Source organism: Erithacus rubecula (genome assembly GCF_903797595.1).
Source record: "Erithacus rubecula genome assembly, chromosome: 33".
In the NCBI taxonomy this organism is placed as follows: domain Eukaryota; kingdom Metazoa; phylum Chordata; class Aves; order Passeriformes; family Muscicapidae; genus Erithacus; species Erithacus rubecula.
This window is the reverse complement of record NC_136683.1, coordinates 1,473,459-1,490,762: the sequence shown is the minus strand read 5'-3', so window position 1 is coordinate 1,490,762 and position 17,304 is coordinate 1,473,459. Positions and strand designations below refer to the sequence as shown.

Below are 17,304 nucleotides of genomic sequence, written 5' to 3'. Positions count from 1 at the left end.
AGGGGCTTCTGCACTCCCTGCAAAGGCAGAAGCTGCTGCCACAGGCTTGGAGTGGGTGTGTGCTGCCCAATCTGTGCTTCTGTGGGTATTAAAACCACTAAACAGATGGCACAGAGTGGTGACCTGGTTATTCAGGGTGGGGGACTGGCAGGGCTGCACAGCCCCAAATGTGGAGAGCCTGGACACAGAGACATCCCCAGGAGCCACAAAAATAACAGACACAAAGTGTCCCCCCAGGTACTGGTCAGGCCTTGGGATGGGAGACTGCTCCCAGTAAACATGTGGGACTGGGAGAGCACATCACCAGTTCCAGAGCATCTCCCCTTGTTATTCCCCCTGCACTGTGCCAGATCCACAGCTTTTTATAACAACACCACCCATAAAACCCTGAAGTGGAGTGCCCAGAACACAGATAACCCCAGACATGGCATTAGGGGTGGAAAGTCCCTGTCAAATTCCCCTGATGGAGAGGCCAGATGGTCCCAGGTGAAGGAACCAAGTGTGTGTCTTTGCCATACAGTTTTGCTGTTGCTTTATTAATTGAGAAGGCAACATGCCATTAGTCACACTGGTTAATGCCCAGCCCCAGTCCTCTGCACCAGCCAGAACCAGCAGGCAGAGTCCTCATGGCTGTGGGGAGTGAGGATGGGCTGAGGGATTCACCAGGGTGGGGCAATGGGCAGCCTGTGCTGTCTGCTGGGGGCTGTATTAAACCCCCCCCTTTCCTGACCCAGCAGCTTCTCCAGCACCTCCCAAACACCCCACAATCCTCACAGCAGGCTGGGACACGGGCATTGTCACTTTACCACCCAAAACCTCCGGGAGACCCCTCCTCCTACCCCTCCTCCAGCTCTCCGCCCTGCTGTCCCAGCGCCGTCCCCTGTGCTCAGCCCCGTGTCCTCACTTCCCCACGAAGCAGTAGGTGCCGTAAATCCTCATCTCCTTGCTGGGGAAGCCAAAACTGCGGACTCCTGGCTCGGGCAAGCCCCCACAGCGCTCCCGGGGGGTGGTGATGGGGTAGCGGACGCTGCCGTCCTCCAGCCACCCGCCGTCACAGCGATCCAGCTGAGAAAACTTCCAGGCGGAGTAAAGCTGCCCCACTTTGGCAATGGCAGCCCCGTGGTTGCGACACGCCTGCCCCGCCTCTTTGAAGTTCAGGTGGCCCCGGATGAAATAAACCCTACCTGGGGATGGAGAGGGGACACCGCAGGTGAGCGCCCTGCTGCAAAATCCGGGTGGGTGACAGGACTCTGGTGACGCTGGGAGAAGGACAGGGGGCTGCAGCGCTACCTTGGAGTGCAGAGGTGAAGCAGAAAGCATCGAACCGGTCCTTCTGCTTGTCCCTGGCCCCGTAGGTCCGCACCCCGGGCAGGAGCAGGCGGCCGCCGCACGGCTCCCGAGAGTTGATGATGGGGTAGTGCACGGTCCCATCGAGGATCCAGCCGGCGTTGCACCAGTCCAGACCCTCTGTCCAGGCTGTGGGGGCGAGAGGTGGCTCAGCACCGGCATTTCCCTCCTCCCCATACCCCGTGATTTTCGCCTGAAGCTTTATTTATTTATTTGTTTGTTTTGGGATTCTTCACCTTTGTACAGCTGCTGGTAGGTGGCGAGGCGGGAGTCCTGCTGCTCGCAGGCTCGCTTGGCTTCGTGGTAATTGAATTTGTAGCGCCCATTGCTGGGCTGGTAAGGGAAGACAACCCCTGGAGGGACAGGAACAAAAACTTTAACAACACCCCTGATGATTCCAAGCTAAATTTAAACCTCCACCTCCATTCCAGCCGAGACCCCCCCCTCCCAATACATCCCCCCAACCTCACCCTCAAGGTGCAGCGTGAGCGAGATGCTCTCATCCTCCAGCCCATTGACGAGCTGGCAGCGGTACCTCCCCTCGTCCTCCAGCGCCACGTCGGTGATGGTGAGCGAGGCATCGTAGCGGTGGCCGTGCCTCAGGCGCACCCGCGGGCTCAGCGGCCCGTAATTCTTGTGGTACAGCCCGTTGGTGATGATGATGACGCTCTCCCGGTAGCTGGCCGGCTCCACCTTGCTCCATTTGACGCGGTAGTTGCGGGGCAGGGCTCGCAGCACGCAGGGCAGGGTGGCCGTGGCGCCGCGCTGCGTGTGCACCGTGGGGTGGAGGGGCTCCAGCAGGTACTGCAGGTGCGGTGGGGCTGCAGCCCCCCCGGGCAGCCTCAGCACCTTCTGAGCCCTCCCCGAGCGACCCTCAAGATTCTGGTGGTTTCTATCCTCCATCCTGGCTGCTTTTGGTTTGTCCTGCACCTTCAGGAGGAGCAGCTCAGCTCCTGCCCTGGCTGGAGCTGCCCAGCATCCTCTCTCCAGCAGCAAACAGCGGTGCCAGGTCTGCCTGCAGGCTCTGCTCCCACCCTGTCCCCAGCCCTGCTCCTTCCCCAGGCTCCCTGTCCCTCACCTGCTCCTGTCCCCAATCCCTGCTCCTGTCCCAATCCCTGCTCCTTCCCCAGGCTCCCTGTCCCTCACCTGCTCCTGTCCCCATCCCTGCTCCTTCTCCAGACTCCCTGCCCCCATCCCTGCTCCTGTCCCCAATCCCTGCTCCTGTCCCAATCCCTGCTCCTTCCCCAGGCCCCCTGTCCCTCCTCCTGCTCCTGTCCCCAATCCCTGCTCCTTCCCCAGGCTCCCCGTCCCTCACCTGCTCCTGTCCCCAATCCCTGCTCCTGTCCCAATCCCTGCTCCTTCCCCAGGCTCCCTGTCCCTCACCTGCTCCTGTCCCAATCCCTGCTCCTTCCCCAGGCCCCCTGTCTCTCCTCCTGCTCCTGTCCCCAATCCCTGCTACTTCCCCAGGCTCCCCGTCCCTCACCTGCTCCTGTCCCCAATTCCTGCTCCTGTCCCCAGCCCTGCTCCTTCCCCAGGCTCCCTGTCCCTCCACCTGCTCCTGTCCCCAATCCCTGCTCCTGTCCCCCATCCCTGCTCCTTTCCCAAGCTCCCTGTCCCTCCTCCTGCCTCCCTGTCCCCCCCACCACCTCTGCTCCCTACCTGGGGTCCCTGTTGGCCTCTGGAAGATGCTGGACCCTGGGGGTGCTGCCAGGAGCCAGAGGCAGCCGAGCAGGAGCAGCCTGTGCATCCTCAGATCCGGGGGCAGGACAGTGCCTGGGGGGGGGGGTAGTGCAGGGCTCAGGGACATTCAGAGGTGACAGACCCCACAGACCGTGCCCACCCTCCTTCCTGGCAGCCCCCCCCCAGTCTCTTACCTTGCCCAGACACCTCCTTTGGGGATCCTCTGTGCCCATCCAACGCCCCCAGCCCACCAGCTGCTCCCCAGCTCTGTCATAAACACCCCATGGTGGAGCTGAGCTTCTGGGGAGGCCAGGAGGTGACACAGGGACACGGGAGGTGCCAGCAGGTGCTCCCAGCCCCTCCCTGTCACCGTCCTGGGGTGGCCAGTGGCCCAGCAGCCCCGTGGCCCTGCCAGCCCTTGATGCCAGCTCCCATGGTGCTGCCCGTGCCCTCACTCCCTGCCCTGTCACCGTCTCTTCCCACTTTTTTCTCTCTCTCTTTTTTTTTTTTTTTTTTTTTTTTTTTTTTCCCCTTCCAACACCTCCCCGAGGAGAGCACAGGGAGGAGGAAGCACAATTTCCCATTGTGAGTGTCTTTCTCTTTATTGTTCTGCTCGGCAAAACACAGTGTGACCGGCTAACAAACATCCCTTTATCTGCAGGGCACAGCTTTGGGAATTCAGGGAAAAGGACAGTTCTGCATCAGCCCCCGGGGGCTGGGATGGTGATCTCTGATCCCACAGACAGCAGGGCAGTGGCTCATTTTATTCCTGATGAAGGGATGATGTTCCCATCCCCTGAGGCTCTGGAGGGGGGTTTTTAACCACTCCAGTCCCTCTGGAAAAGCATCAGAGAGGTTTCCCCGTCATCACCTCAGGCCAGGACCAGAACAGGGGCACACAATGGGGCTGCTGCAGCTTCTCCTTCCCCAGGGTCCATTTCCAAAGGTGGGGAATCTCTTCTGAAAGCAAACACGAGACAAATGCTGACAATCCCCAACACCATCCTGCCCTCAGCACAGCAAACACCGGGCAGAAAATCATCAGGGTGCATTGCTGAGCCCCCAGACCCTCCTCCCGCACTGCTTCCACCCTCTTTTCAAGGAAAGGCATCAATTTTGATGCTAGCAGGATGAACTTCTTCCTTCTTCCAGCTCATCGCAATGAGCAGAAGGTGCTCGTAGCTTTGCTCTGCCCGGGCTGAGCGAGGCTGAACCGGAGCAGCAGCACTGAAAACTCCTCCCTCGCAGCTCCCCGCGCTTATCGGGTGTCTCCGAGCCTCTCCAGACTCTGTCATCTCCCTCCCTCACATTTCCTGTGCCCACGGCTGCAGAAGCAGATCCTGCTCTCCCCCAGCTCCGGGTTTTTGGCTGGAGGATGCTCTGCGGTACAAAGGAGCCGAGTGTTTCTCACATCGTTCCCAAGTGAACAGAACACTTGCAAGGGCTCAGAGAAGTGACTCATCCCCCTTTCCCCATCCCGCTGGGATCAGGGCACGACCCCAGCCCACCACTGCTGATCTGAGTTCAGAATTTGGCCCGGTGATGTGGAAAAGAGTCACCCGGGTCACTTCCCAAGCACACACCGTGTTATCTCTGCCCCTTGTCTCTCCTTCTCCCTTTTTTTGGGATCTGCACCCACTCTTGGTGCGATGCAAACACCTCGGCGGCAGCAGCCAAAAAAAAAAAGCCAAGGAGCCCCTCGTGCTCGGCTCTCCTCTCTATCAGGAGCCTCTGATTCTGCTTTTCAAGGCTCAGCTTTTCCTTCTCCCCTCACGGCCCCACAGGAAATCTCATCCCCAAAACCCCCTGAACACTCATTTTTCCTTTTGACCAGGGAATTCGAGCAATTTACTGAGCAGGTCAGTCCCACTTCACTTATGCATCACCCTCCACCCCTCAGCCTAACCCAAATCCCCAAAACCAATGAGGAGGCTGAACCCTCATAAATCCCCACCCCAAATCCTCCCCTACACCCCTCCTTCACCCAGCAGAGAGGCACAGTGACCCCACACAGCCCGCACACCTCCCAGCACAGCGGCACCGCCAGGTGTGGAGGCGTGCCTGGCTCTCCACTCCCGAATTTCCGTGTTGGCAGCGCTGTCCCGGCAATCCCTCGGAGGTGCGGCAGCACCTGGCAGGAGGAATTTGCAGCCCCCACCCCATTTTTAGGGGTTCTCCTCTCCCGATCGCCCCCCCGACATGCCTGAGCACACAGCCACCTCCAGGCTCCGACTCTTCGGGCTCTGCTTCTTCCTCCAAATCCTCAACATCCTCCTCTTCGCCGTGTTCGTGCGGTACAGCCCCGAGAGCAGCCCCGGGCTGTGCCCCTCGCGGCTGAATTGCAGCAGGAGAAACCCGGACTCGGGTTTCCAGCAGCCCCGTGAGTATTTGCACGGCACAGAAGAGCCGAGGGGGTGCCTGGGGTGTCACCCTGCTCGGCTCTGACCTGCCACGAACTGCAGAACTAAACGCAGAGGCAGCATCAGGCTGAAGGGTTGGGGCTACTGGTGCATCCCAGACGTGCTGCAAGGATTTTTGAAATGCTTGGAGAGAGAATATATCCCAAAAAGGGATATTTGGGGTTAAGGGTGTGTGTTACAGCAGTGGAGCTCAGAGGGGATGGCTGAGAGCAGTGAAAAATTAGGGATTATCACCCCTGGTAGGGAACACAGCAGCTGCTGCTGGCATTTTGGGGTCTGCAAAGCATCCCACTGACCAGCTGAGTTTTGCAGTGCTGGGGGATTTCCAGAAAGGATTTGATTCCCTGGGTGCTCCCCCAGGATCCTACCAGGAGCATCCTGCTGCACTCTGCATCACTGCACAACTCCTGCTGGGACAAGGGGCTGCCCCTCACTTTTCTGAGCCAAAAACAAGTGGGAGAGGAGCTTCAGAGAGCCCTGTTGGAGAGAGAGGAGTGAGTGGAGCCGCTGGGCAGGGAGCTGGCAGCTGGCAGGTTCTCCCGGTTTCACCTGCCCACGTAACCCCACCCAGGCAGTGACTCACAGAGGAGGCAGAGCCACAGCTGCCGGCTGAAAGGGTGCAAAGGGCATTTAACCCAAGCAAGAAGTAAGCCCCCCATCCTCTGCTTGGCCACCAAATGGTGCCAGACTAATCCCAATTCTCTGCTCATCCTTCCTTTCTCATCATCCTGTGAATTGGGGGGTGATGCTTTTGGGGGCAGCAGTGAGGTCCCAGGGGTGCTGACACCTCCATGCTGGTCTGGGGGGTGCAGACAGCTCTCAGCAGGTTTCTGGGCTCCGGGGTGAACTGTGTGAGTGTCCTGGATATCTGCAGATGGATTACACACCACGATTCCAGACACACCAAGCAGAGAGAACCTTCAGCTCCTGTTAGAGCAGGGGGTGCCTCAGCTCTGTCTCAGACCCCTTGGGCAGCAGGAGGAAGGTGACTCCTTGCCCTCAGCACCTCCAGACTCACCCTTGTGCCTCTCCCACCAGGTTTCCAGGGTGTCCACATCCAAGTGCTGCTCAGCTTGGGGCTCCTGGTGGCATTTCTCAGCCGTTATGGGCCGGGCAGTGCAGCCACCAGCATCCTCATCACGGCCTTTGCCATCCAGTGGGCTCTTCTGATTCAGGGCATCTTTCACTTCTTCCTCAATGGCAAAATTTACGTGGGAGCTCAGAGGTAAGGCAGGAGGGAGCTGCTGCTGCTGCCAGAACAGCTCATCCCAGCCCAGCCCTGGCACACTGGCTCCCTCCTCTGTAAAACTCATGGCTCTGCTTTGGAGGAGGATTTTGAAGACAAGTGGGACCAACTCTGGGTTGTGTGAGTACTGCCCTTGCAAGGGCTGTGTAAGTACTGCCAAGGCTGCAGCCAGGAATTTAGGGGGTCCCCTGCCTCAAAGCCAGCCATCCCTTTGTCACCAGCAGTGGGGTGCAGGGCCAGGGCTGCAGGCTCAGCTCCTGTCCCCTCCCAGCTGTCCCTGGCAGTGCCAGCTCCATGTTTCCTCTCCTCCCCAGCATGGTCAGTGCTGATTTCTGCACTGCAGCTGTTCTGATCTCCACTGGAGCTGTTCTAGGCAGGGTAAACCCTGTCCAGCTGCTGCTGCTGGCCCTGCTGGAAGTCACCATGTGCAGTCTCAATGAATACATCCTGCTCAGTCTCATGGGGGTGAGTCACCCACCAGAAAAGGAGTGGCTCTGTGTTTAGGCTCCTCACGTCAAGTTCTGCCTCTTCTGGAGAGACAAATCCCTTATCCCCACCTCCTGCACCTGCTTTTCCACCCCAGGTGAGAGACAGTGGAGGCTCATTGACCATCCACACCTTTGGTGCTTATTTTGGCTTGGTGGTTTCACGGCTCCTGTACCAGCCCCACAAGGACAAGAAGAAGAGAGAAGAGCAGCAGGACATGGGGCAGCAGGGAGATGTCTTTGCTGTGGCTGGTATGCAGCTCAAATCCTGCAACACCTGAGACACAGGGATGGTGGTGGAAGGGTTGTCACCAATGAGGCTTTGACCAGGAGATTCCTGCAAACCATCAATGTCCTGGTTTGCAGGGCAGGTGTCTGCCAATAAAGGCAGAAACTTCTCTTTGAAACGGAGAATGTAAACTCCCTCCCTCCAAATTATTATAACTTTTAAATTAAGGGGCTCTCAGGCTAAGATATGGGAATTAGGAATAACAGTTCTTTACTAGATAAATTAAAATAGAAATACAGTATTACAAAGAATAATCCCAAACACTGCCAGAGTCAGAATCCAAGCTGACATCCCCATCAGTCAGTCAGGGTGTTGGCAGCAGCCCCATTCAATGGTGGCTGCATCCTCCTGCAGTGGCAGATGTGGTTCAGCTGGAGAAGGTGCAGTTTTCCTCTGAAGGTCCAGGGATGATGTGGAAAGATCTGGCTTTCCTCTGGAATCCAGTGGTGTCCAAAATCTGTTTTTATCTGGGTAGGAAAGGCTTGGCTCCTCCCCTGGGTGCAGCATCTCCCAGTGGGATGATGGAATTTTATCAGTCATGCACTGGGACTCAATGGCCATGAACAGGAGATATCTCCTGGAGGGAGGATGGGCTGTGGAAAGATAAAGATGATTGCCCCAGCTGGTTTAAAGCTGGCCCATTAGCAGATAATATGTGCCAGGAGATAAAGATCACAGTCACACCCAGTTTTAAACAATGGCCCATTAACAGGAGATATCTCCCACAGTGATAAGAATTGCTGCCACACCCAGTTTTTAACAATGGCCCATTAACAGGTGATAGCTCCTGGATGAAGGGTGGGTCATGGGAAAGGTAAAGATGATTGCCCAGCTGGTTTAAAGCTGGCCCATTAACAGATAATATGTGCCAGGAGATCAGGGTCACTGCCCCAGCTGGTTTAACAGCTGGTGACAGAATCCACATTTCTGGTCACATCAACCCAGCACAGTCTCCACCTCCCTCCACCTGTCGTGGGGCTGCACCACCCTCTCCTATAAAAAGCTTTTCCTTGTATTCTACCTGAACCTCCCATGGGAGTAGTGGCCACTTGCATCCCTTGGTACTCACAAGAAGTTTCTGTCCCACAAGGGATCAACTCCAGCATCCAAACCTGTTCTATTCCCTGCAGGAACCGTCTTCCTGTGGATCTTCTGGCCCAGCTTCACCTCCACCACCACTTTCCATGACAATGCTGAGAACTGGGCAGTGCTCAACACCTACTTCTCACTGGTGGCGAGTACTGTTGCCACCTTCATCCTCTCTCCTGTCCTCTATGAGGAGAGCACCCCAAGGATGGTAGGTCCTCTGAACCCAATCTTCATGCCCTGCCCCACAGGAATGGTGAGCCTGAACATACCCAGAGACAAGGGGAGGCTTGTGTGGTTTTCTCAGGTTCAATAACCAATTTATCCCTGAAGAAGACATCCCACCCCTCCTAGCTCCATGCTGATGTTCTCCATGAAGCCAGTTCCCCAAACATGTCCTGTTCCATCAGGTTCAGATCCAGGATGCCACCCTGGCTGGCATGGCTGTGATGGGTATGGCTGGGGAGATGCTGGTCACCCCTTTTGGGGCGCTCATTGCAGGGTTTCTGGTTGGCCTGATCTCCCCTCTTGGCTTCAGATTCTTCACGGTGAGTCACCTTGGGGCAGCCAAGGACACTGATCCAGGTCAGGGGATCATCTGCTCCCCAATCTACAGTGCTGCAGCACAGCCCCCCTGGGCACTGACCCCCAGCCCAATTCCAGCTCTTCCCTCTGCTCTCCCCAGCCCGTTCTACACTCCAGGCTGAAAATCCAGGACACCTGTGGGGTTCACAACATCCACGGGCTGCCTGGGATACTGGGAGCCTTGCTGGGGACACTGCTGACCCTGCTGGCCACTGCAGACACTTATGGTGACAGGTGAGAGGAGCCAGAATCAGGGATGCTGCACCACAACCCCTGAGACCAGGGCTGCTCCATCACCCTTTTAGATGACATTACCCAGAGCCATGGGGCTGTGACAAGCTCCCAAAAGCCTGTCCCCCCTCTGGCTGCAGGCTGGAGCTTCTATTCCCACTGGTGGCCCAGGGCAGCTGGTCTGTCACTTACCAAGCACTGATGCAGCTCTGTGCCCTGCTCCTCACCCTCCTGCTGGCAGCACTGGGGGGCTGCATCACAGGTGAGTTTTGCAATGGGATGGAGGGTGTGATGGCAGGGGAATTGATGGATTTGGGATGGAGAAAGGAAAGGAGCAGCCCCAAAGCAAAGCATCCCCATCAGACAGGCTGGGCAGAGCCCAGTGGTGCTCAGCACTGTGCAAACCCACTGGAGGTCGGGGCTATCCCAGGGCCAGAGGCTATTTATGGGGTTAGGACTATCCATGGGAGTGGGGCTCTCTGTGGGGCTGGGGCTCCTTGTGGGGCTAGGGCTATCCATGGGGCCTTACTCCCCCCGGTCTGTGCTCCCTGCCGTGTCCGGGGTCCCCTCGGGATTGAGCCTCCCCCCGAGTCCGTGCTCCTCCCGGGGTCGGAGGGGGGATACCTCGGGGTCTGTACTACCCCTGGGCCCGTGCTCCCCCTCGGGTCAGAGCTCCCTCCGTGTCCCGGCTCCCCCCAGTCCGTGCTCCCCCCGTGCCCCCGTGTCCCCCGTGTCCGTGCTCCCTCCAATCCGTGCTCTCCCGGTCCGTGCTCCCCCGGATCCCTGTTCTTCCCGGGGTTCCGGTTTCCCCCATATGGGCTCCCCCCGGTCTGTGCTCCTCCCGTGTCCGTGGTCACCCCCGTGTTTGTGTCCCGGCTTCCCCCTGCCAGTGATCCCCCCATGTCCCTGCTTCCCCCAGTCCGTGCTCCCCCGGATCTGTGCTCTTCCCGGGGTCCCGGTTTCCCCCATCTGGGCTCTCCCCGGTCAGTGCCCCCCCGTGTCCCCGCTCCCCCTGTCCCCACTCCCCCCGTGTTCCCGCTCCCCCTGTCCCCGTGTCCCGTGTCCCCGGTGTCCCCGCTCCCCCGTGTCCCCGTGTCCCCTGTCCCCGCTCCCCCCGTGTTCCCGCTCCCCCGTGTCCCCCTGTCTCCGCGCCCCCGTGTCCCCACTCCCCGGTGTCCCCGCTCCCCGTGTCCCCGTATCCCCCGTGTCCCCGCTCCCCCGTGTCCCCGTGTCCCCGGTGTCCCCGCTCCCCCCGTGTCCCCGCTCCCCCCGTGTCCCCGTGTCCCCGGTATCCCCGCTCCCCCGTGTCCCCCTGTCCCCCGTGTCCCCGTGTCCCCGCTCCCCCGCTCCCCCCCTTGTCCCCTGTCCCCCGTGTCCCCGCTCCCCGTGTCCCGTGTCCCCGTGTCCCCTGTCCCCACCGCCCGCCGCTAGATGTCAGGGGAAGCCCGAGCAGCGGCCGCCCCGCTCTCACACACCCTCGCTCGGCTTTCGCCGTCCTCAGGTTGCATCCTGAAAACCAAGATGCTGAGGGGTTCCCCGGACGCGCAGTCCGTGGAAAACACCGTGCTCTGTGAGGTAAAGCTGGGAATTGCTGGTAAAAAGGGATTTATGTGTCTCAGGCAGCAGCAGGGTTGAATATTTCCCCCAGCTGCTGGTACCCTCCCTCCTGCATTTAGGGCAGCAGATCTGCAGCCCCTGGTCATGGTTTCACAGAATGCCTGACTCATTTTTAGGTTGGAAAAGTCCTCAAAAAGCACCAGGTGCAACCTTTCCACTACACACCCCTAAACCATGTCCCCAAGGGCCACATCCACAAGTCTGTTAAATCCCCCCAGGAATGGTGACTTCACCACTCCCCTGGGCAGCCTGTGCCAGAGCTGGACAACTCTCAGTGAAAGAATTCCCCCCAATATTCCATCTAAACCTTTCTGGTGCTACTCAAGGCATTTTCTTCTCCCCACATCCAGCCCTGAGTGGGGCTCATTCTGCCCCCTCTCTTTGTGCAGGTGGCTGAGGAAGAGTGTGAGCCCAGGGCAAGCAGCAAAGAGCTGGGCACCAGCACCTTGGTGTGATGACCCCAAATCCTTGGTGATGTCCTGCACCACTCATGGTTTGTCATTGTCAGGGCCAGCTGGCTTCTGGCAGCCTGAACTTCCCAGCAGCCTGCTCTGGAGACAGCTCCTGCTCCCAAAAAAATTTTGGGAACAGCTGCACAGGGTGAAGAGGTGCTGCAGTATTCCAGTGCTTGCTGTGAGAGACAAGAGTGTTTGTGTTGATCCTGGGTCACCTTGGGGTGACCAGGTTTGGCTCAGCCACTTCCCCTCTCTGCTCCTTGCCTCAGTTTCCCCATCAGCTGCTCTCTGAAGGAAAGCAATGGAGGGGAGGAGGGATGACTGTGTTGGGAAATGGGCACAGCAGCAAAGACTTTGTACAGACACTTTTGCACACAACAATTAAAAATATATGGATTTTTTTTGTAGCTTCAGAATTTTCCCTGAATTCTCATGGCCACCACCTGCCTAGCTGTGCTGTTGAGGTGTCAAACCTCCCAGCTTCCCTTTCACCCCAAACATTGATGCCATTTTTTTGGTTTCATGGGTTGTCCCACCCCACCCGAGGATGGTGCAGTTGTTGGAGTGTGGGACAGCCTGAACAGCCACCACCCAGGGGCAGGAGAAGGGTGACAACAGGGTCCCCAAAATGGGGGTAACCCCTACCACTCATCACCCTGCACCAGGGGCTCCTCTCAACAAATAAATGCACCCAGAGAGAGAGAGAGAGATGCTCCAGGACCTCCAGCACCCAAAACTTGGCCCCACATCCCCCCAAAAAGAGGCTGTCACCTCACCTGGGAGCAAATTCCACCACCCTGAGAGGATCCTGCAGCAGTGGGAGCAGGGACACAGCCCCAGAGGATTCCTAGAGGGGGGATAGTGGATGTGACAGGGGTCCCCGATGTGGGGGACATTTTGGGGTCCCATCTCCCACGAGCCTGGGAGGCCCACCCCATGCAGAAGGGACAGAGGGTGCAGGGCCAGCACTGCCAAGTTTGGGGCAAATGCTTTGCTACCCAACCAAAATAGTCACAGGTGCTGTTGAAACACACAATTTCCCCTTAATTGACTGACCAAAAAAATGCAAAAATGTTAATGAAAATAATTTGTTTGCAGGTGATCATAAAAAAATCACTTTTAAACACAGCAGTAAGTCGAAATTTCTTGCTTTTATGTAACCCAAACTATAACTTTTCCCACTTTCGTTGTCCGTTTCCAGAAAACCGGTGAAATCAGCACATTAAATGCTTTGGTGTCACTGAAATTCCATGATAAAACACAGGGAAATGGGTCACCCATCTCCGTTTCTGCTGCCACTGCGGGCGCTGGGGAATCTTTCTGCAGGGACCGCATCCCGTCTCCTCGCTCGGACGGCGGGGGAGGACACGGACACATCCCCGCACCCCTGTCCGTGTGAAGAGCTGGAGAAAGGAGGGATGCAGGAGGGAGAAAAGGGATATTTGGTGCTCAAATCATCGCCTTGAGATGCAGGGTGCAGGCAGCCCCCTTCTCCTTTTTTTAATTTTTTTTTTTTTCCCATCTCCTCGCGGTACATTTCAAAAACAACCCACCGCGACGGGGAAGAAAAACCCTTCCAGTGAGATCATTGCGAGACGGGCTCGGGTGTGAAATGGACCTCCCTCCTTCTCCCCTCGGCCCTTCTGAAAGGTTGTTATGTTTTGTAATGGGATTAAAGGATCCCTGCGCCCTCCCCACGCCCGTTCCCGACCCTCTCTCCCCGCACGTTTGGAGCGCGGAGCTCTCGGTGCGGCGCCGGGGAAATGGGCGAGAGAGCCTGAAAGGTTTAGTCAGCGAACAAATTGCTTCTCTGTAGGGGCCGTTTTCTTCCCAAGTTGAACATAATGATGGCAGTTTGAGGAACAGATGGTGCAGCTAAGCAGATAATCCCGCCGGCCCCGGGCTCGCCGAGAGGCAGCGACGGCTCTGCCCGCAGCCGTCCCGGGACCGGAGGGTCGCGCCGGTGTCGGGGTGATGGTAACACCCCGACAGAGCACGGGGAGTTTGGGCGAGCATCGCCACCTTCACACCTCTGCTGCCTCGGGGGTGGTTTGGGTGCCAGACTCCTCTCGTGCCTCAGTTTCCCTCTGCTCCGTCACTTTTTCCGGAGGTGAGCCCCCTCCGGCTCGCAGCTTGACCTGGGGAGGTGTAATGTGAGACAGAGCAGCTTTCCCTGCTCTGGAGCAAAACACGGCTCGTTTGACCCTCGTTTTCCTATTTTCCCTCTTTCTCCAGCCCTACTCAGGATGAGGAAAGAAGAAATTCCGCCAGCTCGCAGGGGTTGGGTGTGCAGTGCGCCCATGTCGGGCTCAGGGATGCTAAACGAGTTTTTATTTAAAATACATCAGCGGGAGAAGTCCAAGCCCTCGCAGACCCGATGTAAGCAGGGCAAGGCACGGCCACATCAGCGTGCCTGTGTCCGGCAGGTTTGTTTAATTCACATCCCCCGAGAATCCCGGCTCTGACAGCTCCCCCTGCCCTCTCCGAGACAGCCCAGCTGCCAAGAGACCTTCCTAATTCACCTCTTGCTAATGCGGGAGCTCAATCAGCTGCTCGAGGGGGTGTTTTACAAGTCAAAGCAATAACAACATCCCTCCTCTACAGCTGGGGAAACTAAGGCACACAAAGAGGAGCCCGAGAGTCCATTGGAATTAGAAGCAGGACAAAGCCTGGGCTCCCCGAGCTCCCGGCGTACATGTCCTTACACATCCCCAGCCCCCAGCGCCTCCCCCCACCCCGAGCAGCTGATGCCGCGTTGTTTGATAGAAAGCCAGCTAATCATCTTTCCCACCTTCCTGGGAGTGTGAATCGTTATCCCGGCGACACCTGTAAAGCTCCTTGTCAGACGAGGCTGGTGCGCACGTCTAATAATGGGCGCCAGATGGGAGAGGGAAGACTCCAAGAGGAGCAGGGGGCCCCCGAGAATCCTCACGCTGAACAAAGAGCCAGACAGCTCCCCAGTATGGACCAGTATCTGGAAAACCAGCGGCGAGGAGAAGGAGCCACCACTCACAGCACTAAACACCTCAATAACTCCCCCAGGAGCTCTGCCCTTTGGGAAAGAACCTGCCAGAAGTGAGAAATGAAGATTAAAGGTAGTTCCCATCGAGAACTGCTCAACAGAGCCTGCCCAAAACCTGCCAGCTGAACCCCAAATCCTCCAAAGCACATTGTTCCTTGGAGCCTCTGCTCACTGCCAGCCTTGCAGTGGCACCACAGGTGTAGGAAAAAAAAAACCTCCCAAAGGTTAGATGGTGACAGGGAGGATGTGAATTAGAGACAAATCCCTGCACTTGGGCTGATCCAGAGCCCCCCTAAGCTGACCCTAAACTTTGGGGGCAGAGCTCAGCCCCTCTGCCAACCCAGCCCCCGGTGGAAGTCCCCACTGCAATTACAGAGTTTTCAGGTCCCCATTCATTGCCAGCAGCATAATGAGCCCCGGGGCATCATCAGGAGGGGCAAAGCAATTAAAATCTCTGCCGTGGTTGCTGCGTGGGTGGCTCTGGTGGGAGCTGCTGCCAGTGCCTGTTTTGGGGTGAGTGGGCACTGCCAGGCTGGGCAGTGCCTCAGATTCCTGCCCTGGGGGTGAACAATCGACTCGTTCTTCCCCGGGGGTCAAAGAATAATAAAATAATAAAATAAAGAGGGAATAAAGGCCCCAGTAAAGCTGGGAGTCAAGTTTATTTACAAACTGAGTATGAAGTGAAGGGCCTGGAACAAAGGTGTTATGTAAGGGACAGTCACTAAGGGGCTCTTTACCCACACTAATTGCCACTTGCTCCACCATATCCATTTATCTCTCAGCTGAAATGGCCTCCTCAGGCTGGTGGGTTCAAGCAGTGCTTGTTTGCAATGCTGCCCACTGCAATTAGTGCTCCAGCACAGGGGCTGCTGCAGTCCCACCACCCAAAAACCCACCAGGAAGCCTCACACCTCCCTGACAAGTGGGATGGTGCCCACAGTGGGTGGATGTGGCTTGGCAGGGAGAGGTTTTGCTTGCCTGGGACTTTGGTGTCAGTTGTATAACAGGGCTTAGCTCTGCAAGGAAGGACCTTGAGGTCGTCCCAACCCATCCTGGGTGGTGAGGGGCAAAAAAAAAAAAACAAAACATCGTGGGATTGTTGTGGAGGCAGCTGTGAGGATGATGGACCTGAAAGGAGAATGAGGTCTGGAGAGGATGGGCAGAACCTGCTGTTTGTGCTGCTATTTCTGAGCCTGAAAATGCTCTCAGGTGCAAAAACCCAAAGAGAGAAAGAAAGGCAAAACCACAAAGGTGAAAAGAAACCAAAATAAAAACCACCATGAGGAGAAGAAGCTGCCATGAGTGCAGATCTCCCACCCTGACCATGTCCAGGCACCACAGAGGAACCTCAGCTCTGCTCCAACCAAACTAGAAAGGGAGGAAGATGAGGTGGCAGCACCCCCAGGAGCCCAGAGGTCAATTTTATTGACAAACTGCCTCTTGAATGGAGCACGGGGAACAATGCCGACCTCAGCCCGGGGCAATCAGGACTGTGTAAAGCTCCAGTGGCCCCGGGAGAGCCCTCCAGGCGAGTGGCCTTTACCGACGTGTTTGCACAACCTCTGACCCCTTCTTTGGGGGTTTAATTGAAATCCCAGCTTGGTGACAAATTGGCATGACCAGCAGGATGGAGGCTGGGAGGGAAGAAACGCTGGAAAAATCCTCTCTGTGCTCCAGCAGTGACTGACCTGCCCAAACCAGGGGTTTTAATCACCCTGCTCCTCCTTCTGACCTCATGGCACTGCCCAAAAGTCACCACAACAGGTTTGGGACAGGCAACTGAGCCCCCCAGCAGCTCTGTCTAACACAGGCAGGAGCAGAAAAACATCTTTGAGGTGTGTGAGCCACCTCCAGAAACAGTCTGGACTGAACTTTCCTTGCCCTGGGATGATTTGTTAATCACAGAGCTCGTTAGGCTGAGGGCATTTGCAATTTTTACCCTGGCAAACCCCCACCACAGAGACCCCTCTCCCTCCCTGCCCAAAAAAAGAAAGGTCACAGACCTTCTCCAGCCATAAAAAATGGTTTTTTAGAGCCAATGGGAGAAATGAACTTCTGAAAAAGTAATTGAAGTCCCATAGCAGTTCCCACTGTCTGGGGAACAAACTGAGCCGAATGCAGCTGAAGTTGTCATTTCAAGACAGGTGAGAGATGGCAGAAATCTCATTTTCTGAAGAAACCAGATTAAAAACAATGAGGAAAACCCCCAAACCAGACTCCTCACAACCCCCAATCCCTTTTACAGAGCATTTGCAGCACACCAGTGATGCAGAGCTGTGCTACCTGCAGCCTCCCTCAGGAATTTGTCTGTACATCCAACTCACACTAAAGCACCTTAAAAACAGAGCAAAAAAAAAAAAAAAAAAAAAAATTGAGGCAAAACCCAAAAATATCTCCATTGCTGCCTCCTTCACTGTCTGCACCTCATTTGCAAATCGTTTGCAGGGTTTTTTACATATCCTAAAATACTTCTAATTGCAGGTTTCGTGTCTGTCACCCATCACTGATTAATCCATTTCGTTGCTATTATTGTTATTATTACTATTAATCCTGCATCCATCCCATTCCCAAATCCAAATCTCTTGCCCAGGATGGAATCACAAGGGTTGGGTTTGTTCTTAGGAGGTGTAACCATCTCAAAACCAACCCTCATAAATCTCAAACTGGTTTGCACTGGTTGGGGGGGGTAAATCAGCCCCACAAACTGGGTGTACTGGTGAAGAGTGGACAATTCAATCCTGTGCTTCAAGGGAGAGAAATGGGTTGTAATTTTTTTGGTTTTTGTTCACCTCCTCCCCTCTCTCCCAGCCCTATATCTCAATAGGAATAAATTTGGGATTA

The 17,304-nt window shown here is 56.4% G+C and overlaps 2 protein-coding genes across 2 annotated transcripts; one reads left to right on the top strand and one right to left on the bottom strand.

The window, feature by feature from the left end:
* Window positions 1-874: 874 nt before the first annotated feature.
* HAPLN2 (hyaluronan and proteoglycan link protein 2) lies at window positions 875-3,109 on the bottom strand. Its single transcript, XM_079329517.1, has 5 exons — window positions 3,007-3,109; window positions 1,818-2,168; window positions 1,584-1,700; window positions 1,291-1,476; window positions 875-1,184 (listed from the first exon to the last, which is right to left on the bottom strand). The coding sequence occupies exons 1-5, from the start codon at window positions 3,092-3,094 to the stop codon at window positions 901-903; spliced, it is 1,026 nt and encodes a 341-aa protein (XP_079185643.1). The 5' UTR covers window positions 3,095-3,109; the 3' UTR covers window positions 875-900.
* Window positions 3,110-5,223: 2,114 nt separating this feature from the next.
* On the top strand, window positions 5,224-11,441 carry RHBG (Rh family B glycoprotein; the record flags this gene model as incomplete). Its single annotated transcript, XM_079329505.1, has 10 exons — window positions 5,224-5,407; window positions 6,486-6,672; window positions 7,008-7,158; window positions 7,277-7,430; window positions 8,598-8,764; window positions 8,964-9,101; window positions 9,239-9,372; window positions 9,510-9,631; window positions 10,871-10,944; window positions 11,376-11,441. The coding sequence occupies exons 1-10, from the start codon at window positions 5,227-5,229 to the stop codon at window positions 11,439-11,441; spliced, it is 1,374 nt and encodes a 457-aa protein (XP_079185631.1). The 5' UTR covers window positions 5,224-5,226.
* Between the last annotated feature and the right edge of the window lie 5,863 nt (window positions 11,442-17,304).

Coding starts and splice junctions, on each gene's coding strand:
- HAPLN2 (XM_079329517.1), bottom strand. CDS start 3,094: ATGCACAGGCTGCTCCTGCTCGGCTGCCTCTGGCTCCTGGCAGCACCC. Junction 1,701..1,817: donor GCTCACGCTGCACCTTGAGG/GTGAGGTTGGGG, acceptor CTGTCCCTCCAG/GGGTTGTCTTCCCTTACCAG. Junction 1,477..1,583: donor CTACCAGCAGCTGTACAAAG/GTGAAGAATCCC, acceptor TCGCCCCCACAG/CCTGGACAGAGGGTCTGGAC.